Consider the following 26589-nt stretch of genomic DNA (forward strand, 5'->3'; position numbering starts at 1 on the left):
TGTTTTGAAGGCTATTCATATTTTCAGTTAATATTTCAAAGGTTGTCTAATGTCACACCATGGGTCACCACGTTGGAAAATGTTTTACAATTGAGATTTTTTTTTGCTCCCTTGTGCAATAATGGGCTATTTTCCCGAATTATTGGCATCAACATTACCAGCCATGATCCACTGCTGGATTAGGGCCTTACCAATTCGTTTCGGTGAGGATGTTTGAATATACCACGGTGGTGAGATGTTAACTACCTCGGCTAGTATATATGAAGTCGTGGGTTCGATCCCGACGCTGATGCCTGTTTGCAAGTTCTCCCCGTGGTCGCGTGGATTTTTCTCCGGGTCCTCCGGTTTTTCCCTCCATATTTTTGAATCATGCATTTAGAGTTTGCCTGCTATACATTTCCACATCAGTCACTTCGTTGAGTCAGGTCGCTTCTGAAAAAGAGCTAGATAGCTCGGTGGGCCTTACCTGGTAAAATAAAAAGTGTATTGTGAGTTCACCGATCTGGTCACTGCGAGTTAGTGAAGATGATATAGGGTGGCCAGCACCGGTTCAGACATCACTCGCCAATTAATCAAATTCAGGTGACCGAGTTTCTGGCCCAGTGCGCTAACCATTGCGCCACCGCTCCAAACCCATTCACCCAAAACTTTATCTTACAGTATCACGACACGTACAGGCTATTCATTTATAGCTACCCCACTGATTTTCCAATAATCCTCTTCCTCATTTCTCAACAGGCAATCACATTTTGTGAAAGTGATGGGCCTTCATATCTCGCAGACGTGCGTGTTCGACCATTTAATACGCTTAACAGTATTGCGATTGGTGGGACATATGTAGAACCCCTGATATGAAATGTATTATATGTTTTTTGTTTGCATTCTGACCACAAGTATTGTGGTTAATGCAGACATTATTCCTTGTAAAGGTTTCAGTATGGTGTTTTAACATCTTAACACCTGTTTTGTTTTCCAGAAAAAAAGGGGAAACCTCTTCTCATATTGTGGTACTGACAAAGGAGGTCCCATGATGGAGCTGCTCACCTCGAGCTCTCATTACTCTGATAGTGCATTGTCTTTGTGCTGTGTACGCCTTTTGGCGTCCTGGTCTAACACCGTTTGAGACAAGGCTCCAAAGAAAGCTGTCTCTGGTGTGGACCAATCAGTTTCAAAGACAATGCATATATTATCAGAGTTTTTTTGTTTGCATTCTGACCACAAGTATTGTGGTTAATGCAGACATGATTCCTTGTAAAAAGGTTTCAGTTTGTTGTTTTAACAACTTCACATCTGTTTTGTTTCCAGATAAAAGGGGAAACACCTAAATTTCGATTTAAAGCTTTCGTGACAGCAGGGATTCATCTTCTTGGTTCTTTCGGTAAAGTCACGTAGAAGGGAAATAATAAAATAATAAAAATAAAACATAATAAAATAATTCTCACGACGTTTCGGCCACAACGCAAGCAGCCGTCCTCAGGTGAAGAACAGGTCTGTCGGGAAGACAGCGTCTGAATGAAAAACCTATTCTCATGAAATGTATTGTTTTCTTTACCTTATACCCCGGTTATTTTAGTGGGCGTATCTGTAAACGGATCATCACATGCGTCGCTTATCAACACCTAAGCGTTGCTTGTGTGCGCACTGAGTTGTCACCCCTCCCGCCCCCCATGTGCGTGCAACCGTCATAATCGATAACGGAACAGACCACGCCTCGTTAGCCCCCCCCCCCCCACCGGTCCCCGCGTGGCTTAAACATCCCCGCCCCTACCATCGTCATCATCGTCACGCTCGCAATCCACCAATCATCGCGAGGGAAACGTTCCCACTCCTGGCCAATCGTCTCCTGAAGCCACGCCCCCCGCCCCCCGCCGCTGTCAATCATCACCTAAACCACGCCCACCCAGCGCAACTTCACTTCCCCTCTCGGTGTGCCTTTGAAGAAGGGCCATTGCCCGAAACGTCTCCTGCTATCTACATATTTTGTTTCTCTTTTCGGGCAGTGTTATTGGCGAGTATGCGATTTAAAGCTTTCGTGACCGCAGGGATTCATCTTCTTGGTTCTTTCGGTAAAGTCACGTAGAATGGAAATAATAAAATAATACAAATAAAACATAACAAAATAATTCTCACGACGTTTCGGCCACAACGCAATTCAGACTGTCTCCTCGACAGACCTGTTCTCCACCCGAGGACGGCTACTTGCGTTGTGGCCGAAACGTCGTGAGAATTATTTTATAATGTTTTATTTGTATTATTTTATTATTTCCATTCTACGTGACTTTACCGAAAGAACCAAGAATAAGTGTTTATTTATTTATTATCATGATCATTTGCGCTTGGGCACCACTGCGTTATGACAGCCAAAGATACCTGACGTTGCAAGGTCACGCCCACACGTGTCGATCAATGCCCGGAGGCAACGCGCAAATTCACCGTCGCCCCGGTGCCGCCGAGGCCCAGCGCCGCTTCCTGTGAATCATCACCACCGGAGCTAGACCCCCCCCCGCACACACTGCCTGTCAATCACCCGCGTGGGCCACGCCTACCCGCATCAACCAAAAACAAACGGAGCTCCGCCTACGGGCTGTCAATCAGCCGCAATGACCACGCCCGCAAATATCAACCAACCAAACCGAGGCTCCGCCCACTGCCTGTCAATCACTCGCGCCGGGACACGCCCACCCGTATCACAACCAACACATCCGGGGCTCCGCCCACGGTCTGTCAATCACTCGCGCCGGGACACGCCCACCCGTATCACAACCAACACATCCGGGGCTCCGCCCACCGCCTGTCAATCACTCGCGCCGGGCCACGCCCACCCGTATCACTACCAACACATTCGGGGCTCCGTCCACTGCCTGTCAATCACCCGCGCCGGGACACGCCCACCCGTATCATAACCAACACATCCGGGGCTCCGCCCACCGCCTGTCAATCACTCGCGCCGGGCCACGCCCACCCGTATCACAACCAACACATCCGGGGCTCCGCCCACCGCCTGTCAATCACCCGCGCCGGGACACGCCCACCCGTATCATAACCAACACATCCGGGGCTCCGCCCACCGCCTGTCAATCACCCGCGCCGGGACACGCCCACCTGTATCATAACCAACACATCCAGGGCTCCGCCCACCGCCTGTCAATCACTCGCGCCGGGCCACGCCCACCCGTATCACAACCAACACATCCGGGGCTCCGCCCACCGCCTGTCAATCACCCGCGCCGGGCCACGCCCACCCGCGAAGTGAGTCACGGCGGGCACCGCCATTTTGAGGGTCAAGTGAACAGATTTGATGCTGGATTGGCCGGAGTTGGTTTCGGCTCTCGCTTTGCTTCGTTACGACCGCTACGACTGCCCGCCACTGTTGCCGACGTAGCACCTTCGCCACCTGTTGCGGAGTCACGTGCCACGCGGTGCCGAGTTTTGTGAGCGGAGTCGCCCGGCGCTCGTGGTGGTGGTGGTGGTGCTGGGGGGGGGGAGACTCCGCCCGCCCATGAGAGGCACGGGGCCGCGGGGGCGGCCAGGCGAGACGGGGGGCTGAGGCCGGCTACGGCTCCTCGCGCTGTCTCTCTCGCGCTGTCTCTCTCTCTCAGTCTCCACTTGAGTATCTTTTCGTTTCGTCAACACAACTTATAAAGTTTCCCCCGTCGTCGCTGCCGCTGCTGCTGAAGTTTGGTGTCACCGCCGCTGCTGCTACTGGTGGTGGTGGTGCAGGAGTTTGGAGGTGGTGGAGTTGAAGAGGTGTCGGAGGAGAAACGCGGAGTTTTCCCCGCTTGTATAACTGCTTTAGTTGAAGAATAAACAGGCGGGGGCAGAACGGGATTTTTAGTTTGCCAGCACGAGTGTTCGAAGACGGCGGCGGCAGCAGCGAGCAACATAAACTAGAACATACGACGAGCAACAAGTAGGGGAAATCAGAAGCGGAAGGAGTGGAGGGGAGAGGGTCTGTGTCGCTCCTCCTGGGCCTTCGTCGTCGTCACCATAGTCGTTCTCTTCGTTGGTGTTATCGTTATCGTCGTTATCATGGCTGCCAACCCCAGGAAATTCGCGGAGAAGATCGCCCTGCACACGCAAAAGCAGGCTGAGGAGACTGCCGCCTTTGAAGAGGTGATGCGAGAGATCACCTACAAGAGAGCCGTGAGTGACACATCAGACACGAGAGAGAGCACACAGCCCTCACCCCGACTTCAACTAAATCTTCACCCCGACTTTAACCCTTACACCGACTCCAACCCTAACCCCAACTCCAACCCTAACCCCGACTCCAACCCTAACCCCGACTCCAACCCTAACCCCGAATCCAACCCTAATCCTGACTCCAGCCCTAACCCTGACTCCAACCCTAACACCGACTCCAACCCTAACTCCAACCCTAACCCCGAGTCCAACCCCGACTCTAACCCTAACCCCGAGTCCAACCCCGACTCCAACTCTAACCCCGACTCCAACCCTAACCTCGACTCCAGCACTAACCCTGACTCCAACCCTAACTCTCACCCTAACCCCGACTCCAACCCTAACCCTGACTCTCACCCTAACCCCGACTCCAACCCCAACCCCGACTCCAACCCTAACCCCGACTCCAACCCTAAACCCGACTCTAACCCTAACCCCGAGTCCAACCCCGACTCCAACTCTAACCCCGACTCCAACCCTAACCTCGACTCCAGCACTAACCCTGACTCCAACCCTAACTCTCACCCTAACCCCGACTCCAACCCTAACCCTGACTCTCACCCTAACCCTGACTCCAACCCTAACCCTGACTCTCACCCTAACCCCGACTCCAACCCTAACCCAGACTCAAACCCTAACCCCGACTCCAACCCTAACCCCGACTCTAACCCTAACCCCGACTCCAACCCTAACCTTGACTCCAACCCTAACCCTGACTCCAACCCTAACCCTGACTCCAACCCTAACCCTGACTCCAACCATAACCCTGACTCCAACCCTAACCCTGACTCCAACCCTAACCCTGACTCCAACCCTAACCCTGACTCCAACCCTAACCCTGACTCCAACCCTAACCCTGACTCCAACCCTAACCCTGACTCCAACCCTAACCCTGACTCCAACCCTAACCCTGACTCCAACCCTAACCCTGACTCCAACCCTAACCCTGACTCCAACCATAACCCTGACTCCAACCCTAACCTCGACTCCAACCCTAACGCCGAGTCCAACCCTAACTAACCCCGACTCCAACCCTAATCCCGACTCCAACCCTAACCCCGACTCCAACCCTAACCCCGACTCCAACCCTAACCCTGACTCCAACCCTAACCCCGACTCCAGCCCTAACCCTCACGTCATCCTCGACTCGCACTCTAACCCCAAACCCCTCACCCAAACGCCACTTCGACCCCGACTTAAACCCCGACTCCAATCCTACTCCCCCTACTAAAACCCCAACTAACCCCAGCCCCTACTCAAAACCTAACCCTCGCTCTAACCCCTACTCACACTTTGCCCTAAATCCCACCCCAACCCTGACATTAACCCTACTCTAATCCTGACCCGAACCTTGATTCCAACCCTAATTTAAACTGACCCAAACCCCAACTGAAACGTTAACCCTAAACCAAACCCTTGCCCCATCTCAAACCCTAATTGCATAACTACCAGAAAACTACATCACAAGCACAAACCCTAACCTTGACCACAATTTCAACTCAAACGCTGACTACATCACTAACTCGCACGCTCACCCTGACAACATTACTAACCCAAACTCTAAATCCAACCACAACTCTTAACCCTATCACCAACCCCGACCTTAGTCCGAACAACAAAAAACTAATACTCACTGATCCAACTAAGACCCCGACTCAAAAGAGTTCAACACTGACTCCAACCTCGACTATAACAGTAATCAAATAAATAAAATAAAAGTAGTTTAAAGAATCGATGCATACCCAGAACTCCATCTCTCATCCTAACGCCCAGTGCTCTTGGCACCAACCCTCATGGCAATCCAGAGTATAACAATTACAATAACCCACACCGCCCCCCCCCCAATTCCGAATACAACCCAAAGCCGTAACACAGACCCCGGCGACAAATTTTTTTCACCACCTCGCTTGACCTGTGACCCCAGGTCCAACTCTGACCCCTATGAGCAGCGTGGGAAACGTGGCCTCATTGAGGACAAACTCTCCTCTCTCCTCCACCCACCCCCAACCCCTTCGCTGTTGGTCGTCAGACATTTGGCCCAAACCATGACATTATTGTTGATGCCCCCTTGACGCTGTTTGCGATTATGCGGTTTATGATGAATCCCGTGTTGTTATTGTTGACGATATTGTTAATTGGGATTATGATTATCTTGTTGTTGGCCCTTAACGATGCCGTGTGGTAGTAGAAGATGCTCTTGATCTCGTTATTGGTGACGATGCTGTTAATTTTGATTGTGTTCATGATGGTGACTGACGATGCAGCAGGTCTTCTTGTCCGTGATACTCGTGATAGTGATGCTTATGATGATAATGATGGTGATTATGCTGTTCGGGCTTGTTGATGATTACGCTGTTGATCTCGTAGTGCCAGATGGCCTTGCGGCGTTCAAGAAGTGGCGGCGTGTGTCGGACTGATAACGGAACAGTGTTGAAGCACGCTTGCTTGCTTGTTTGCTGCTCTGGATTTGGTTAGGTGGGAGACCGTTTTGTTTATGAGACGTGAAAGACCATCGCCATGAAATAGGAATCTGGGAGAGGGGACAGGGGGTGAAATTAGAAAAAAAAACTATGCACTGTAAACGACAAGGAACCCGAGGTATTTCAGAATGCCGCAGATTAAGCTACCCGGGCACATTTGTTAATGGAAATATATATTGGTGAGCTTATTGCTCTGGCGTTATTTGTGGATACTCGCTTTTAAATCACAAACTGTGTGTGCATGCACACGTTAACAGCGTCATGAACTAATGATACTTGATTAAAACATGCTCAAGCAATGTTTTGTCCATTAATGTGGCTCTGAAGTTTGACACCGGTGAATGTGTGTTGTCTCTCCCTAAAGATGCAGTACAAGTCTCGCCAACTGCAGCTGGTTCAAAGCCGTAGCCAGTACTACGGCGGATCCCTGCCAAATGTCAATCAAATGGTGAACAATCCCGAGCTTCAGGTACGATGGGCACTTTGCTTAGGATATAACTACGTAAGGAATTGTTTTAGGCACACAGATGTGCACTATACCTGTGCGTATAAAACATGCTACATAAATATACTTGTGGGAGGTGGAATGGCAATATCCACACTGTCTAGTGAGGCCTCAAAGAACAGTCGTAAAAGCGTCTTTGTTTGTTCAAAGGTAAAATCAAACGTCATCTGCCAAAGTGTAGCAATCTGTTCATGGCTTCTTTTTTCTTTAACACTGACTTGTGCGAAGTTTAGCCATTGTTGCCAAGCCTTCGCTGGTATAATAAAAAGGTTGCCCATTTGTTGAGCATGTGTGGAGTGGCACTTTTGTACTCTCCATGCAAAAGAAAATACCAGTTTTAGAGTATTTTGTTCGAATGAAACATTATACTCTTCTGCTTGTCGGTTCAATGTAATTGCTGTACACTAAGTTTGAGTAGTTTAAATAACTTTTAGCACTGGGTAACATGTCTTATACAAGCCATTGGAAATATTTAGAATATGCTGAGATCCTCATTAAGAGGAGCAGTTGACAATGCAAAACTGACACAAGGGATGTTTTGTTTATTTCAAAGCAGTGGTTAAGACTGGCTGACCCAACAAATCATTTGTCCTTATGAATAATTTGTAGGCAAGGTTTGATGTCGTGCACTGTGCTGTCTGCACAAAGGTCCTCCTACCGATGAGACCGTGTTGGGCTCTAGGTATCAGTGATGCTTTAAGCAAAATTTACACACGGGTTGAATAATACACTTTATGAGCACTGCAGGCTGCTTTGTAAGTCTTTCTGTAAAATTGCCCTTGGGCTCTTGTCACTGAAAACTGCCCTCATTTTTGGAGGGGTTTTGACCAGAGGTTTTTTTTACAGTAATCAGGAAAGGCATGACTTAAGCATTTTTGGTTTCAATTTACAAGCAAAGTACAGTGAACAGTTCCAAAGTTGTTGACAAACTTGACAATGCATAGAATGTGGCTAACTTGTCTGCACGTGTTTTATTGCGAATATCAAGTTCCAACCATTGTCAGCATTTTCTTTGTGTTATTTTAGTGTTTAATAGACATCAAATGGATTTGGGCTTTATTATAAAATGTTACCCATCCAGTGTTTCCTTGATTGTATCATGTTTGCTGAGTTTGCTTAACCGACCTGTTGTATATACAGCCAAGCTATTTCGTGTGATTTGAAAAATGGCCATTGTCTGAAACATTACCAATTATATATTTTCAATTACCAAAAATATATATTTTTATATTTAAGGCAGTGTTCTTGATGAATGCGAGTTATTTTTGTTGATTGTTGTGTTGGTTATATTTTGAGGGTTTATTTCTTATGAAAAATGTGGAACCTGGAAATACATTTCCTGTCCACATTACCTTCTACCCTCTTAATTACGAGTATAAAACATGTATCAATTACTGTCATATAAAAGGGAAGTATTGGATTTCATGATGGTGTCAAGTCAACATATTACCAGTGAACAAATTTGCAATTTACATTAATCACAAGTTTTCACTAATCAAATATTAACAATTTATTGTAATGGTATTTTGTATAAGGGATTTAAATGTAAGTTATTTCTATTCAACATCTTTTCATACATGTTTTAATGAGATATTTTTCACGAATTTGTTCTTGCAATTTTGTAGCACAGCTCCATTTGCGGAATGGGATGCACGTCACTTAAAAATTGGGAAACATGTAAAACCTTTATCATTTGTTACTGGTGTATGGGTGTTGGAAACTGCCGTATGTCATGATAAAAAAAATACACAATCCATTTGTCACTCTGCTTCTGGATAGTCTCCATACATCTGTGCCAGTCATGGGGGTTGTTTTGCCATACTTCACCCTGCTGGTCAGAGTTGGATCCCAGGACTAGTTAAAATATAACTCGTCACATCATCGTAGCTTCGGCCAGGAATTGAATTCGCGTTACTGGTTACATAGTTCAGTGTGTTAACCAATGTGCCAGTGCTGCACATCATTAAAACATTAAGTATTATTTTACTGGAGCCTAAGTCCACCAGTTAGAAATTATTATTGAAGTATGTTTTATTCTTGTGAAGGCTGTTATGCGATTTCTTTATAAAACAGATGTTTTTGTAATCTAAATATTAATAACTGTTAAGATATTTTCTATAAAAAAACATTCCGAACATTATTCAAAAAGGAAGTTTTTACAAAACAAATTATGAAGTTGTGTTCGATGTATGGTCAAATCTGGAAATGTATGTTCTGGACCAGGAAATTACATTTTGGTAATCTGCAAGATTGGATACAAGTGCTTAGGACTGTTTGACACTGATAAATTAATGCTTAATAAATAAAAACTTAATTTGTCGATTTTAAATAATTAAAAGCATGTATACGTGATGTTCATGGTATATGTGATCTTGAAGCCGTCATTTAAAAGAAATGGTGAGAACTGAATTTAACAAAGGCATTACAGATTATTTGGCGACAAAGACCTTATTTTTTAACAAGACTTTGGCAGCTAAATTTTTGATTGCTCGTTGTTTTGTAGGGACAGTTTTATCCTGCAATCGACGCAAACAGGGCTGCAACAAGACATCACGGATTGGTGGATCGTCCCAGCCGGGCTCGCCTTATGTCCCCTCATCGGCGACAGTTCCCACTGGACAAACATGCGCGACAAATATCCTTTTACCAACGTCAAGATTCTGTCAGCTGTGTGCATTGTCTTTCCATTTTTTTTTATGTTCTGTCCCCGCAACACAATTTTGTTCAATGTAAGCCCGGCTTCTCTCACCAAGAAAGGAAGGTAGAAAATCCTCTTTAATCTGTGTTCAATAATGGATTTTCATTTGTTAATTTAATATTTTATATCTATGTTAGTGTTTCTGCGTCATTAATTCCACAGTTAAAGGCTTAGCAGTCTGGGGGTAGGCATAAGCTGTTGATGTGACTGTGGTGTTTAAAAGGTGTGGGGTTTATTTTGCCTATGCTTTACTGGATTTCATTATAATTGATAATACATTATTGATGTTACTAGCAACATTTAATGTAAGTTTTATATTTTTATCTAGTTATGACTTGAGTCAATATAATAGCCATTTTTTCCATTAAAGGATTGAAACAAAACATTGTATATGGCCTGTAGAAGTGCCTACCATAAAGAAGATACATGTGCAGTTTAATTTCGGTGAAGTAAATAACTTATAGGTAAATAAGTGGCAGCAATTTAAGTACATTAAAATGGCTAGTACTTGGAAATAGCTTATAGCATGGCATTCTACCATGTAGTGGTATACGTATTGTGTCCTTTGAGGTCTTGTGAGATGCCAACTATTTGGTAATTCTGTAAAATACTTTTATTATTCCTTATTTCCATGCACATATGATTTCAGTCTCACCGTGAAGCAAATATGAAAACTGCTAGAATAATAAAAATTGCTTAATAGAATATTTATGAAATTGCCCTGACTGAGCAGAAGCAATTCATGACAATGTTTTCATCAGGGAATAGGTTTTGGTTAGACTCACTTCAAGGGAATGTATGCCAATTCTGCCTGTCTTTTAAATGAGCAACAAAAAGCCTTGGATCTTTCGTTACAGGCAATTTTGGCTTGATCTGGTTTTCCGGGAATTGCTTTTAAAATCTAAAGCAGCTTTTTGGCAGTTGCGTCTTGCCGTGCAGTGACAGCATTTGATGGTCTGTTGCAAGGAGCTACCAGTATTTCTCTGTGCATCTTCATAAGTACCGCACTAATTCTTGTATAAATGAGATCCAATGGAAATGATTACTTAACAGCTTTGTCTTTCTTTTGTATTTAAATATTATTTTGGTCCTTTTAGCCTGAAACTCTTGGCTCGCGTAGAATGATGCAACTTAAGCCTAGGGACTGCTTATAACTGTAAACTCTTTTCATGCTGCCCACTGCACTCGCACTCATTAAATATTAAACGCTTCCAAAGGTTACATAGTAAAATGGCCTTTGCTTTGCTGGAACCTTCTTAAAATCATTACATAGTACTGTCTGTGTAAGATGCTGTGCAATCGCCATTTTGCTGAATATTCCTGTGACTTGTATATCAACACAGTTTCATAAACAGTGAATAGTAAGATCCCCATTAGTCATGTATCTTGTCGGAATGCTCGTCTACCATTTGGCCATGAGGGATGAAATCAGAATGAGAGTTTTCCCTTCGTTAAAACAATAGACGAATATTTTCCAGGCAATATTGGAAATGTGTTACATTACCGAAAGAACCAAACAGTAATGTGTTACATTGTTTAGACAATTAAAATGTGTTCCTGTCTCATGTTTAATCGAACATACATCCATCTTTTAAGACGTGCAAGTTTGTTGATGATTCACAGTTGTCGACATTTGCTTATGTACTAAGTTAATGTTAAGTGTGTTCTTCATTTGGTCGTGTGTTTAGGTTTGGGTTAGCTGTAGTACAGTATTGTAAATATTAGTGAAATGGCATGCTGTGGCATATTTGGATATTCTAAAGACATGTGCCCTTTTGATGTTTCGATCTTGAATCGTCTACTCTGTCGTTATGCATGCTTTATGTATGTTTCAAGGAAAATATAAACAATTTTCACTGAACGGAGTAAGATGAGTGGAGTTTTTGACCAGCAGGACTTTATTTCCATGTTTTTTTTACTTTCTGTAAATTTATACAGTACAGTACTGTATTTTTGGACAGCTGTTTCCCCCTTACTTTTGGCAGGAAAAAGTATTAGCTTTAACTTTAAAGACTATTTAGTATTTTTGGCCAAAAACCCATGAAAAATTCACTTTATATCAGTTCTTGAAAATGCTGTTTTATGTTTACAAAAATTCTATGCAAATATAATTTGTTATTAACAAATTCGGAGAATTTAAATTGACAAGACTTGGTACTCTGTGTACGTGTTTAAACGGATGTGTTTGGATAACATACAGGTACACTGCAGACTAGTGAAATAAAAATGGAAAACTTTTGTCAGGATCCACATGTCAATGAGCCTTGTAAATTATGCTTTGTAGTAAGCCATTGCGGCATTCTCATTGGGCTATCTTGAGCTGGGTGCGTGTTTGTGCCTCACACACAGATTGTTTGCCATTTGAATATGGTCTCCCCATTGCACAGCGGTCTGGACATGGCTGGATCTTGTAGATAAGCCTTCTCCCACCCACCACCCCCCCAAAAATATCCCCTTTGCACACAGCTTTCATTCTCAACGTTGTTGGCCACTTTGCTCTTTTGTGAAAATTACAGTACGCCATAAAGCGGTGTATGCAAAAGTAGAAAAAAAATGTTCGTTTAATTTGCTCCGGACCTTTTTCTGTTCATGCTGCCAATGTCTTTAATGTGACTTTTTATGTCAAAGCCTGTTTATAGATTGCGTATTCCTTGACCTTGATTTTTACATCGACAGTTCGCCATATGGCTCAGTTTATCTGTCCCCACCACCAGACACGTCCAGCTGGAGGAGGTAAGCACATTTCACATTTTCCCAATGTACCCTTCATATGTAAATACGTAAGAAGTGACTTGGAACAAATGGTACTATGTTGATAATTGCTTTGGTTATTTTAAAATTGGGGGTATTTTACATTTTTTTGTTGTTGAAGATATCGCGTTTAATAGAAAAAAGAATGCATAAGAGAGACATGTGAATGAAAATTCTGAAAAAAGTTTCCATTCGGGGATGAATAGATGCATGGTTTCATGAATAAACGCTCGTTCCAAAGGCTGCAATAATGTCATGCATGCAAAGTTACTTGCCAGTTCTGTTATGCCAGATGTTTTTTCCACTTCACTGTAAAACCCTAGTGCTCTTTGAATTACTGTACTGAAATGTGAAAGTGTAGCAAATATGACCTACTTAAAAGCATATTTAATCTTACGGCAACCTTTGTTTTCATGCATCATATTTAGCACACCCCACGTTAGAGCACTCAACTGTCGCCATTTCTTCCTGAAATGATCCAAGAGTCTTGAATATTTTTTAGGTTTTTTATTTAAAAGAATGGTTTAAATATTATATATTTTTCAGGTTTTTTTGCTACGCTAGTCTATATATGCTTAGTATTTGCTTGTTCAAGGTTGGAAATTATAACAAAGCTAGTGTTAACATAAATAAACAAATGTCATACAAAATATTTGTGTCGTTGAAATAGACGAATGAAAACGCTTTCAAGGATCACTAATATAATGTTCTACATTTGTCCCAATCGTTAAGAGACCACATGATGTGGGAATCTCTTTTTTTTTTATTAAGGACCCCATCCCTTCATCTTGTTCAGTTATATTTAAAGTATTTTTGAAAACGTTCATTTACTGTAATAATTTAATTTGGTGTAATAGCTATATATAATTAATACCTCTGAAAACAATTTTTTTTAAGATGAGAATTTCCAGATGTCATACATACATAAGTAGCCATTATCCTTCATAGTTAGTATAAGTAGAATCCCCTAAACCAGACTAATTGTAGACCTTAAAAGAGCATGACGATCTGTTGCATCAAAATTATCAGAACCTATGTACCAATACTTACACAAATGAAATGACTCATTCAGGGAATTATACCTTGGTCATTGTGTTATTTACAAAAGGAGAGAGCCTGAATCACAAACCTCTTAGCCTCTTACCACAAATTTATAAACTGTTCTCAAAGATCATAGAGAGTCAAATGTTGGTCAGTTTAGAAACCAGCCAAAATGCAATTTCAAAGCAATATACCAATGTGCACAGATAAGAAAGTTCCAATCAGTTCATCTTGTCTTCCGTGACATGTATCATAAAAGTGAACATTGATACACATTTTTTTAAACAACAGCTGAAAAGCCGATACAAGTTGAAAGTAGAAGCATGGAAAGGTGTTACATAGAGAATTGTGATGAGAGATAGAAGTGGATTTAACCAGAGAACAAACAAAGTAATATAGACATCTTATTGCAAAAAACAGTAAGTCCGCTTCGGCAAGTTGCATTGCCGTCGGGGATTTTATCTGATAGACAAGACTGAAGAATGGCAGCCAAGGTAGAGAATATGCCTGAGAGGATGTGTGACCATCTCTGAGATGAAGTGATGAGATCAGCTTGTACACGGGAGAGAGGTAGATTGTGGCAATGCAGGACCGTGAGAGATGGCAACGATATGGGCATGGACAATTGCGGATGGTAATGATTAATAAAAAGATTGCCTGCCACTTTCACTGAAGTTTATTTAGCCAAATAGAAGTCAGCAGCAACTAACATTCTTCTCTAACCTTTTGATTGCTTGTGTTTAAAGCATTCATCACATACCTGTCTCAGTGTTGGATATCATGTTAAACGTATACACGATTAATACACATCCACGATTTTTTTACTTTAGGCTGTCGTAAAATTAACTTCTTTCGCGCACCGTACGTAGCCAAACGTGCTAATTGGAGATTTCGGGGAAGGAGAATAAACTAAACAACAAAATAGTTCTAAAGAAATTCGTTTTCAATGTAGTGGCTTCCTAATATCGGAAAGAAGAGCATTCCAGACGGCCGCAGAACGGCATCTGAAAGCACGTGAAGCAGTCGCCGTCTTTGTTCGATGGCTAGCCAAAGCCTCTGTGATAGACATGCTGTTTTAATGGTTACATTCTACAGGCAATAGGCATAACAAATTCACGGCGGTGTCCTGCCAGGCTCGCCCTTCCTTTTTCCCTTTGCACGCAATTTCCTTTCGTCACCTCAGTTTCCCTGCCCCTCTCTTGTTGGCCCATGCTTGTCCCTGTGTTTATGCTTTGGCTGCGGGGCCTTGCCGTTTGCAATCACATCTGCCTGTGTTACTGCAACATATTTCTTGATTTTTTCTTTTTAGCCCTCAGACCTTTGTGACTGCAAGTAGCACAGCAATGCAAACTACTTTTGTGAACGACGGCATTTAGTGTACATTCATTGGCATCCATTATACGTAAACAATTTTATAAAATCACAAAAATGCTACGGCTCGCAAACGGCATTTGTCCGATTGCCTGTGAAAGCCCGCAAAGGTTGCACGAACATGCCTGAACATTTTTTGTGGCGTTGCTGTCATATGACAGTGCGCAAGGCATTTTCTTGCTGTTGAAAGAAATATTTACCAGCAATGCGGGCTGCTCAATTAAAATATTTGCTCGTATGTTTCGTGTACATTTTAATTGCGCAATATTGGCGTTGGATGTGCCAGACGTAGCTTTTGTGTACAGTTAACTGCGTTGCATGGTTTGGTGCCATACAAAGTTCAACAACTTGTACTTTACAACAAAAAGGAAATCACAAGTCAAGTCTTGTGAAATGTGACAGACTATATCAGGGGTCGGGAACCTTTTTTACTGGGAGAGCCATAAAAGCCAAATATTTCTAAATATATTTCATTGAGAGCCATATAGTATTTTTAACGTATAATAAATTAAATATGTCTTACTTTTAATGCGACTTCTGGTCACGGGACCCGTGACCCGTGAAATTTATCTTCAAAACTAATTTCTGTTTACTTTAAAATGACACAGTATTATTATGCAATATTACAAGTTTTTTTTAAATCAGTTCCAAACTGATTTTATTTTTAAAAAAATTTCTTATTTTTTTTCAACTCAAAATTGTCTGGGAGCCATATGCCGTCACCGGAAGAGCCATATATGGCTCGCGAGCCATAGGTTCCCGACCGCTGGACTATATGTATAGTTTCATACTGTCCATTTTGAAAAGAAATACAGTTGTAACTACTTGCAAGTAAATGTGGTATTTGTGTTCATTGATTTTTGTCTTTTATTTCCCTCCCCCCCTCATCTTTTACACATACTGTACTAAAATTTCAGCCAAAGAGCCTAATGACTGTCTTGTTCATAAAGCATTTTCATTTGAAATCACATTAAGTTGGAAATTCAGTGCTGCCATCCATCATGATATCTTAAGTGACTATCTGCTTGTATACTTCTGTACTGAGGGCTTTGCGTTCCCTCCCCCATCTGTCGTCTTAATTTTGTATCTGCAGCATGACCGATGTTGGTGTATTTGCACACACACACACACACTGTTGTGTCCTGCATTTGGGTTAAGAGCAATAAATTGTGCAAATAAAGTGGGACGGCCATGGTTGCCTAGCAACCAGTAATGTGCTTAATCAACGTAAAAGGTAGAAAATGTGTTTTTAGTTTCATGCGTTCGCCCATAACGATGCTTTTTTTGTATAAACGGCGCCTTCATGCTTATTTGTTGCCCTATTCTACACTTTATTGGTCGTGAACTTTCATCACAAGGCCCAATAGAAGTACATTTCCAGAGCTTATTTTTAGGAGAATAAAAAGCACCAAATGGCTGTTGATAAAGTACTTACATTTGTCGGGCTTCAGCGGTGATATATTACCCAGTACACATCTAGGTTTTAAAGGGAGGGGTTGCATAATGTTAGTGCTAAACAAACTACGATTACATTTTTTTTGGTGCTGAGAAGGTCAATGGTGTATTACAGTCGTTAAAATGCTATTGTGTGTATTCCAATACATTTGCTTTATGTCATTTTATAGCAATTATCCGCTTGTTCCATTCAAACATGATTCCTTAAAAAAAATCCCCGATTTGATGCATGCAATGTAAAAAAACGCCAACTATACACATTCTATACAAAAGACAGAATCGTTTACTCGTGAATCATCTGCAAGTATCCGGGTGTGGACTGCAATGTCTGTTCTAATGCACTGTCCCCATCTTGGCCCAAGTAGTTATTTGGCGTCGTTGTGAATAATCCAAGTAACAAAATAATATCACGGAGACTTTATCTCCTTCATAGATCTGTCCCTTCACTTGATAACGTATTTTATTTTAGGCTTCCCATCTAACCACAAGTCTTAATGGGGAGGAGCAGGGAGTGTTCTATTTCAGCAGCTTTGATTCAACACACAGTAGTGAGTCATCGGCAGAATCAAGCTAATGCTGACAAAGGGCAGATGCCAGCATTGGTTCAGGTGGTCCTGGCGTTATAGTTGCTATAACTTGTTTCTAAATGTAAACACTATTTGTACTGGATTATTTAAATAAATAATTTTGCTTTGTTTTTTCTTCCCCGCCTTCAAGGGGTCTGAACCCGTGCCGTAACTTCCCTGGCATGGACGAGAGTTTTGGATATAAACTGGGCTTTTCCTCAAGCCTCAACAGGTGACAGTACTTATTTTTGTATAAAACAGTGTCATTGCTTCATTATAACGTGGTTATAACCTAAGAGTTAGCGCTCACTACTTTAATGTAAGGGGAATTAATGGCTTGTTGTGTTAACTTATAATTTGTGTAGCAAAAAATACTCATGGTCATCTCAGATTAATACCGACATTTTTAGCAATGCATTTGTTTTACTTAATTCACGATTGAGATGAACTAACTACACTGCCTTTAAAATGCATGATATATTCATTATGTGAAAAGTGACACTAAATGAATACAATGAGCTTTGTTATTGAGACCAAAATAGACAGCACACTGCCTGATGAGGCTCCTATGAAATTTCACCAGTTCAATCATGACCTCGGATGAACTTATTCAAGGGTGATGTTTTGTATTGTTAACATTGCATTGTTAATTGACCTTTTAGTGCAAATTTCCGAATTGCTAAATATTTACAAGTTTAATGTAGCGTGACCAATTACAAAAACGTATCTTGTCAGATTTGACTGTATTGCTCATGTACACCTTAAGATGTGGATTTATTATTTTAAAGTACTGCTTTTTCTTATGATTAATCATGCTTATATTCGTTTTTCTCTAGGCATAATTCGGACTCTGCTCTACATGCCAGTGTGGTAAACACAAATCCTCAACATCAGTTTGTCGCACAAAATCCTGCTGGCTCCCAGCTAAACAGAAAAAATGGTAATTTTATACTTCTATTGTGGTCGTAGGAAGCATATGCCCTTGTGCACAATTGTTTATTTTCACGTATGTACGGTGAAACGAGTATTTTTTTATATGCTTGTAATGTTATCTGTGTATGAACAAAATATGCATATTTTGACGCATGCAATGTGGTAATTTATTTTAAAACACAACTATCTCTTGTTAATGTAATATGATAATCTTGTTCATGAACAGGACATTAATTTCTCTTGTCACGTGAACATTTTGTTACATACACCTATGTTTGTAAACACATCTGTCAGAAGGCATACAAGGAATTCAAATGAGTTAAAAACAATTCGACTCGAGCTTATTTTTTGACTACGATTCATTGTGCCGTTTAATGGGATTCTCCCTGCAGCGTTCCAGCTGGATGTCCCCACAATACAAGAAGATCTGCTGAACCCAGATGACCCATCAATCTCCAAGCAGCCATGGGAAACCAGAAAGGTCTTTGCATGCTAAATCATTGTGTGGATACATTGAAAAGGCGGATGCTGTTCTTTAACGGTCTTGACCTCGGACACTTCAACACAACACAAGGTTTTTTTTCTTGTTTATTGCAGCCTGTGGCGACGTCATCATCGTCGTCGTCATCCTCGTCAAGACCGAAGTCCTGTGAAGTACCGGGAATCAAGTACGTCACATCGGCATTTTTAAGCAAAATGTACAAACGGAGAACCATTTAGTTACTCGAGCATTCATGAATACAGTTGGTTTGTAATGTACAATAAAATATCCGACAATTGTAGGAAATGAGATTGTAAAAAAAAACCCTGACTATTATGTGTTCCCTTCAAGGAAACATGATGCAGGCTTGTTTTGTAACATTATGCCATCCTTTCTACTCCAACAAACTTTTTTTTCCCAGTGTGTGCCTTATGTAAATGATGATCTTGCCACCCTTCTCACCTCATCCTTATTCTGTTCCCTCCTCTAACACGTGCCAGCATATCCCCGTCGCTGGAGCAGGGCACGACAGCGAGGAGGAACGTACCATGCATCTCGTTGCCTCCAAACACGGGTGGCTCACTGCCGGACCTCACCAACATCCCGTCGTCGTCGCCGCTCGCCACTCCGCTTGACCCCGAAGAGCCCAACTCTTTTCCCAACATTAGTGGCGGGCGCAGCACCGGAAACTTGGCCACCAACCTCATGCACCTGGACATTGGATCAGCGGCCCAGGGTGAGCTCACTGCTGATATATAATATTTTTTTTAAACGTTACATGTTTATCATCCACCAGATGACATGGAGTAAGAATATTAGAAGATTGGTCGTAAAATAATATTGCCAAGTGTCGTGTTTCTTGGAAGTAAAATGTCCCGTGGTAGTGTTTGTATTCGCAGGTATATTGTGTAATGGAGTTAAAGTAACATTTTGTGATTTATCATTTACTAAATACTAAAGTCACTTCTTCTGTAAGTGCTGGCATAAGGCAGCAACTTTTTTTTAATAAAGGGAGTTACTGACAACCCCACTTTCACATTTGTTGGAAAAATAGATTTATTTGAAAAACATAACTTTTGTATGACTTGTGAATGTTTCATAGAGAGCGTTAATTTATTTTGTCGTTCATGCAGCTGCTGGCTCAGAAAGGAGAATGCATCAAATTGGCCCTCGGCAGAAACACAACAACTCTTATTTACCAGCACAGGAAGGTGTGCTTAATGATGCATAATGTCATGTTTTGTGTGCATAACAATTACACTTAATTAGGAAAAAGGTTACTGTTATTTTTATATTAATGTGAATAATACTTTTTGAACGGTTGTAATGATGACCGACACTTTCCAGGTACGGTGCCTTCGCCGCAGCTGACTCCCCTGCGCAGGCACAAACCGGTGAGCCCACTCACGCTCGAGCCACTCCCGCTGGACCTGGAGTCGAGGAGGACGCACCACATGCGGCAGCTGTCTCCGACGCGCTCCCCTGCCCTCTCACCACTCTCAGAGGTGAGTTGTGCACAGACAAAGTAACCAAAAAGCTTTGCCCATCGTGGGTTTTCCCCATCTAGGATTTTCCCATCGTGGATTTGACTTCGCCGGACCCTTCGTGGTTGACTGTGAAATTCTTGTATGCGTCGTAAGTGTATACTGCTCACGATGATGCTGCCGCGGAAGAATACACAAGCCATCTTGTCTCCTTTTTGTATCCGTGAAGCCCATCGCAGCTCCCAGTTCATGTACTTCCAGCATCTAGTGAGGCAGTGAGGTTCAGCTGCACAATTCTTTATTACTTTGACTGTTTATTTTGCAATGCCCCTAAAAAAATTAAGTGGTCCTGAATCTTGTGAAAACAAGCAGAGAAAGGTGATGTCTCTTAGCGAGAATGGTGAATTACTCAATAGACGTTCGATAGGTGAGTGTTGCATCATCATTAACCTAATCTTTATTTTTAGGTTTACATTTACGTGTACAATACAGTACTGTACACGACAATTTCATTCTATACATGTACTTTATAAGTCAATATTTAACACTATAGAAAATGTTTTATTTTATATTTAAATACTTAATGTTTAATGTTTGGGTTAATGCAGGGTAACATTAAACAAAAGAAGGGGGTGTCGTGTTACGAACCCGTGAACCAAACCCTAGTTTTCCCATTTGCCTCTTGAATTTGCGGATCGGGGATTTTTGTCGATTGCGGCTATTTTCAAGAATGTAACCCCGCTATGGGCGAGGATTGCTGCGAGACTTGTTGAGCAGGTTTTATATACTGCGATTTGAGCCATAGTGCCACCTAGTGGACAATCACTCATTCGACTCATGACTGAATATTGGTGACCTCACTGATGATCGACTCCACTATGTGCACTGGGGCTTTTCTCTAACATTGGTGTACTGTCCTTCTGATTAAATTGACAGTACGATTTGTCCATCCTACCTCCAATCCGTTATTTCTTTCACTTTACATGCAATTATACAGGTAAAAACTGTATTTTTATTTTAAACTACAAACGTCTGGGTGTTTATTTCGGATGTTGCATATTAAAGTAGAATAGCATTTAAAAAACTTTAATCGCTGTTTTATTGTGGGAATTTTTCCTCTTTATTTCTCAGGCTGTCGCACAGGACGCAGCAAACCTGGGGATGGATGACTCGCTGACGTCCTTTCCACTGTACCAGCCTCTGAACCCCAATCGGCAGCATCAGCATCAGCAGCATCCATATCAGCAACAGCAGCAGCAGCAGCAGCACCACCACCATCATCATCAACAGCAACAACAGCAACACCAACAACAGCAGCACCAACAACAGCAGCACCAACAACAGCAGCACCAACAACAGCAGCAGCACCAACAACAGCAGCACCAACAACAGCAACAACAGCAACATCAGCAACATCAACAACTTCACCAGCAACAGCAGCAGCACCATCACCACCACCAGCAGCAGCAGTCGCAGCAACAACAGCAGCAGCCGCTGTCGGGAATGCCACCCTCATCCCAGCCTTTACAGCAACTGCAAATGTTGGAACAAAGCCTACAGCCGTCTCGCTCGCAGCAGCAGCCTCCGCAGCAGCAGCAACCACAGAACGCACAAGCGCCCCCGTCATCCATGCAGCAGGGCACGCAGCCACAACCACAAGGCATGATGCAGACTGCCCAGACACCAATGTCTCTGCATGAGTTGCAACAGATGCAGCCTCCTCAATCGCAGCAACTTGGCAACTCGGCACATCCGCTTCCCCAGTCGCACAGCCATCCAAACATGCCGAGCATGGATATGCCATCCAGCAGCGTAAGTGTCGCCATGCATCACATTCACTGTTTAGTGCTCAACTAGCATATTATAGTGTGTTTTTTTTATGGTCATAACAAATGATGGACATTACCATGTTAATTATATGTAATTAATTATTTTGGCATGGACGCTGAAACAGTGCAAGTTTATTAAACCCCCCCCCCCCACCCGTGCCCACCCGACAGTTTGAATCGGGAAACGACAGGTAGTCGATTGGTCATTGTGGAAGAGTAGCCCAAATACCCTCTAGATTATCTCTCTTGAGATCTCTGGGGTACAGGCCCTTTCGCCAGTGGCAGCATGAGCAGCAATTTCAGGGCCGCACTTTTAACTTCTATCTCAAAAATTGTTAATCTCCTGTCAATAGATTGCATCATTGTTATCTTCAACAAATGTTTTTTTTTATGCTGCAGTAAAAAAACTGATTAAATGTTTTAAAAGTAATCCGTACGTGTACAAAGGAGGGCCTGCCTGTACTTTGGAGGTTATTTTACCGTACATCAGCATAGTGGTCAATTGCGGGTAGGTAAAGACAGCATAGTTGTGGGGGCACATAAGTACAGTACAACGACTATTTCAGCACTTCCCTCTGTTGCCCTGTAACCTATATCAAGCTTTTGTGCATGGTATCATTGTGTGCACGTCAATAATAATGCGTGTGTTTTGTAGGGCCCTATACGGCAGAAGAGGAATTCAAAATCTGCACAGTCTGTGAACTCTGTGCAGCCCACTAATGCAACTCCTTCATCTCCAGTCTCTACACAAGCAATCATCCATGGCAGTTTACCAAATGTAAGTCCTTTTTAAGGTAGTTGTTGAATTGTGGTCTTGGGTGAAAATTCACACCAGCATTGTGACGATTTTTTCAAATAAAATTATTGTCATTACAATTGGTCATGTGAGCACAGCTTAAGCCAAATGGAGCTCTCTAGTCAAGTAGTCAAGCAAAATGCGTTAATCATTACTTAAAATTGATTATATGATTTTTGTACTTGAGATTATTGGTTTCCTTTTCAAAAGAGCTGTGTATCTTTGCTCATGTCTGTGTTTTTTTTAGACATCAATGCTGAGTCTCTTCAATGACGGTTATGATCTTCCGTATTATCAAAGGCAGTCAAATTCGTCATTGCAGCAGGTAATGATCTAAATATTGCACATGCACACATTGCCAACTTTATTGTGAATGATTAAAATCTTTGCATTGAGGCATCACAACGTTTCTGTAATTTGCCTGCATGAATGGTATGGTAATGTTTCCTTTTTTTGTACCACAAGTCGGATCCGTTTGATTTGGGAAATGGATCGCTGGGGCTGCTGGGGATGAACAGCTGTGCCGACCTGGGTGGCAGTGGTCCGAGTTGGGCCAGCCTGCGCTACTCGCAGGCGGCCATGATGGGACTGGCCGGGAGTCATGGAAACCTGCTGGATTCACATCAGCGCAACAAGCACAACCTGATGTATTCCAACCATACGGACACCATCCCTGACATCATCCTCACTGGTGGGTGACGAGCTACACTTTAGCCTCTTTGTGTATTGCACTTTGTTCACATTCTGAATTGTTATGGTTTTTTTGCGTTTGGTGAATGGTTAGACTTTTCAAGGTTACATTTTACGCCTTGTTCGTTTCCATTACATTTCTTAACCTGCTGAAGTTTAAGGTTTCAGTTTTAACTAATGAAAACGAATCCAATGGCTGAACGAAATATTTTAGTTACACAAAGTTGACAAGTAAACAATCGCACTTGTGCTGCCTGTATAGTTGACAGACCTCGCCTGTTTAATGCTGGTTTGCAACCAGTCCCTGCAATTACGTTTTTTCTTCTGTATCACCGAGCTGCGCCGACGTGGCCCACGAGGCGCCAGGTTTTTTTTTTCTCTTTAGCAGGAACCCAAGCCTGTGCCGCTGACGTTGCACGCATGATAGCTGAGTAGCTGGTAGATGATGGATATGACGAAAATTCCAAAGAACACAGGATGAGATGTTACTATCCTTTGTGCAAGCACTTCCAAGAGTTCATGAACAGTGAGCCTGGTGAAATTTGGGGAGCGCATCGTCAGTAGTGACCCTTTGGTTCCTAGGGTGTTTCGGCCTTTCATACTATACACCCTCCCCAAAGGCGGCCAGCGACAGGGTGATCAATCCTACGCTTGCGTCCCATTCCCAATTAGTCATAGGAGTTGCCTTGTTGTTGATAGCCAACATCCCATGGGACTATGCATGGCAGGGGCGTCCTCCTCCCTGAGTCAAGCATTGTTGACTGCATACCTCCTGGCCCTCTCACTTTGGGGCCCAGCTGGGGTCTTTCCTCTTCATCCAGAGCCACTGACTGCTCCCTTCTGCCGCCTCCGATACAGCTCTGATTGCCGAACGCTGGCTCTGGCCCTTAATTCCCAGGTCTCTAAGCAGTCTGGTTGTGAGTAAAACCCTGGCTTTGCTCAGCCTCGAGCCAGATTCAGATGTGTTTTTTAAGCAGAGAGTTTCACAGTTTGGTCCTGGCTCGGCTTGTGGAAATAGCCAGTAGAAAACGTGTCCATACCATGATGGCCACGTGGTGGTGTGGCTCTGATTTATCAATGGAAAAGGGATATAAGTGGCATGAATAGTGTGACTAATGGGCTAGCCAAGTAAATATGGATGTTATGAGCAAAGGGAGATAAAAATGTTTTTTTTCATTGCTGCTCAATCACATATGCCCTTTAAATAACTTTAAATTAATACTTGTTTCTGTGTTTTGTGTTGTGCAGAGGAATCTTTGTCTGGTGGCTACCCAAAGGACATGAGTGCCCTGGCAGGAGTGCCAGAGATGGTGTTCGACTCAGACCCACAACTGGAAGATTTTCGGATAGATCCAATCGCTTTGGACAGCATTAGCATGCTCAATGACCCAGACATGGTCCTTCCAGATCCATCCATTGAAGACACCTTCAGGTTTTACAGAAGTTAAGGGCTCACTGTTGCAGTTTTGGGTGTGGTATGGAGACAGGACTTGAGCAAGACACGAGATCATCCTTAGCCCTTATTTGCAGGCTTTTTCTTGGAAAGTCTGATAAAATATATATATGTAACTTTTCTGTGAGCCTGCCTGCCATTACATCTGTTGCCAACTTCATGTTTAGTATATTCTTTGTTATGCCTAAACTGTTGCTGAACTGCAAAATTACGTCTATCTGTAAAGAATTTCTTTGTATTTATATTGTACATACAAGTTCGCAACACGCTCATGGAGTTTTCTTTTTGACTCGTAGTTGCAAAAGAAGGATTACATATTTTAACCTGTGCAAGTTGCTAGAAAGATTTAACTTTTATATTTCTAAGGGACACTGTGCGGGCAATTTTGCAGCACTCTTCTATACGCTATAGCACTTAAGGGAATTTATTGTATTCTTTCACTTTAATACAGCCTGTACATTACATCTGGCGCATGTAAAAAAAAAACGGCATGGGATTTTTTGTGCCTATTTTTTTAGTTCCTCTGACAATTCACTTTCTCTTTGTGCTTGCCTTTAATCCTGTAATCCGTAGCATTACACTGGAGACATTTGTAAGGCCAAAGCTTTGATGGACTTTAATGACTGTGCTAAAATGATTATTGACCTATCAACGCCACACATTCTTAAAACATTGCAGATTACAAGATATGCTCACAAATGCCCACAAGAAATCTACTAATATATAAACTTAAGAAAGGTAAATAATGTATACTGGGCTTATTGGTTCGCATTTTGGAATGGAAATTATTAGACATGCATTCGAATGGAGGAAGACACAAGTACCTTGGTGTGAAACTATGTACCATTATAACAAGCCTAACATTACAACGGTTATCTTCAAAATAGCTTATAAACAATACTCATTTTGGTCTGACCTACTAATATCGAAGAAAAACAGTTGGTTACTTTTTCATGTTGATTTTATAATCATTCACTGTATGTATTTGACATGAACCGCTCTGGCAATTTACATTTTTTTGTGAATGCAACCTTTTGGCTTACAATTTAGCTTAATATGTACGACGTGGAAGTCTTGAGTACAGAACAGCGCACACCCATCTGGTACACAGATTTCTAAGAGTAGTGACTATATTGGCAAGTACATTCTTTGCTTGAGCTGCCATAGGTGAATTAAGGATGCGCTTCTAAATGAGCAATTTATTTGTAATTGCCAAAGCATATTCAGTCACAATGATGGCCATTTTTGTTTAAATCATGTTAACTCTTTAAAATAACAGAAATACAATTTTTATATATAAATACAAAACTATAGACAATTTATGTAATGCTTATTTTATATTACTGTGGCTAATTTTTTTTCTAACATGTACATATTTACGATATTTCTTGTACAAGTTGACCTATGTACCATTTTAGTGAAAAAGTTGCATTCATTTTTCGTGTTAAATGTTTTATTTCAATAGTTTTTCCTTACCCGGTAAGAAAAAGGCATTCTTTTGTTATTTGATTTTTATCTTCATGTGCATCAGGATTATGCCCAGAAACAAATTGGTAGTGTATAGGCATTATGTGGTCATTTGTTACATTTTTTTAACAATATATTGTGAAGCTTGCTACAATGTCACAATTTCCATTTTTTATTATCTTTTTACATTATAGAACAATAGACTAACTCCTTCTCAACCTATGCCTTACTTGGAGATATGTGTGAAGAGGGTACATATTTAGTTATGGATAAATAGAGGTGTAAAGTGGGCAGGATGGGGATGAGGGTGAATTTGAACGTGTATAGTGGAAAATAATGATCTAACGTTAAAAAGAGTTTTCTACTTCATTGAAAAATCTACCAATAAACATAGTATATATGTTGTA

The 26589-nt window shown here is 42.1% G+C and overlaps 1 protein-coding gene across 2 annotated transcripts; it reads left to right on the forward strand.

Moving 5' to 3' along the window:
* The first annotated feature begins 3249 nt into the window (after positions 1 to 3249).
* Positions 3250 to 26589, forward strand: LOC133346569 (CREB-regulated transcription coactivator 1-like). 2 transcript variants are annotated; one of them, XM_061558227.1, is made up of 16 exons: positions 3250 to 4143; positions 7027 to 7131; positions 9671 to 9802; positions 12534 to 12598; positions 17201 to 17281; positions 17886 to 17989; positions 18375 to 18463; positions 18580 to 18650; positions 18964 to 19199; positions 19597 to 19674; positions 19811 to 19968; positions 21079 to 21759; positions 22432 to 22554; positions 22820 to 22897; positions 23038 to 23263; positions 24511 to 26589. In XM_061558227.1, exons 1-16 carry the CDS (start codon positions 4030 to 4032, stop codon positions 24708 to 24710), a joined length of 2541 nt encoding a protein of 846 aa, XP_061414211.1. In that variant the 5' UTR covers positions 3250 to 4029; the 3' UTR covers positions 24711 to 26589. The 2 variants fall into 2 exon arrangements, with proteins under 2 accessions (XP_061414211.1, XP_061414212.1); XM_061558228.1 differs by lacking the exon at positions 19597 to 19674.

The sequence above is a fragment of the Lethenteron reissneri genome, chromosome 24 (genome assembly GCF_015708825.2).
Source record: "Lethenteron reissneri isolate LAM-NWPU_2019-01 chromosome 24, ASM1570882v1, whole genome shotgun sequence".
NCBI classification, from domain to species: domain Eukaryota; kingdom Metazoa; phylum Chordata; class Hyperoartia; order Petromyzontiformes; family Petromyzontidae; genus Lethenteron; species Lethenteron reissneri.

Bases quoted from the DNA above. Each gene is read 5' to 3' on its own strand.
- LOC133346569 (XM_061558227.1), top strand. From the start codon at position 4,030: ATGGCTGCCAACCCCAGGAAATTCGCGGAGAAGATCGCCCTGCACACG. The intron at 17,282-17,885 runs GTGACAGTACTT...GTTTTTCTCTAG, and splicing joins TTTTCCTCAAGCCTCAACAG to GCATAATTCGGACTCTGCTC. The intron at 21,760-22,431 runs GTAAGTGTCGCC...TGTGTTTTGTAG, and splicing joins TGGATATGCCATCCAGCAGC to GGCCCTATACGGCAGAAGAG.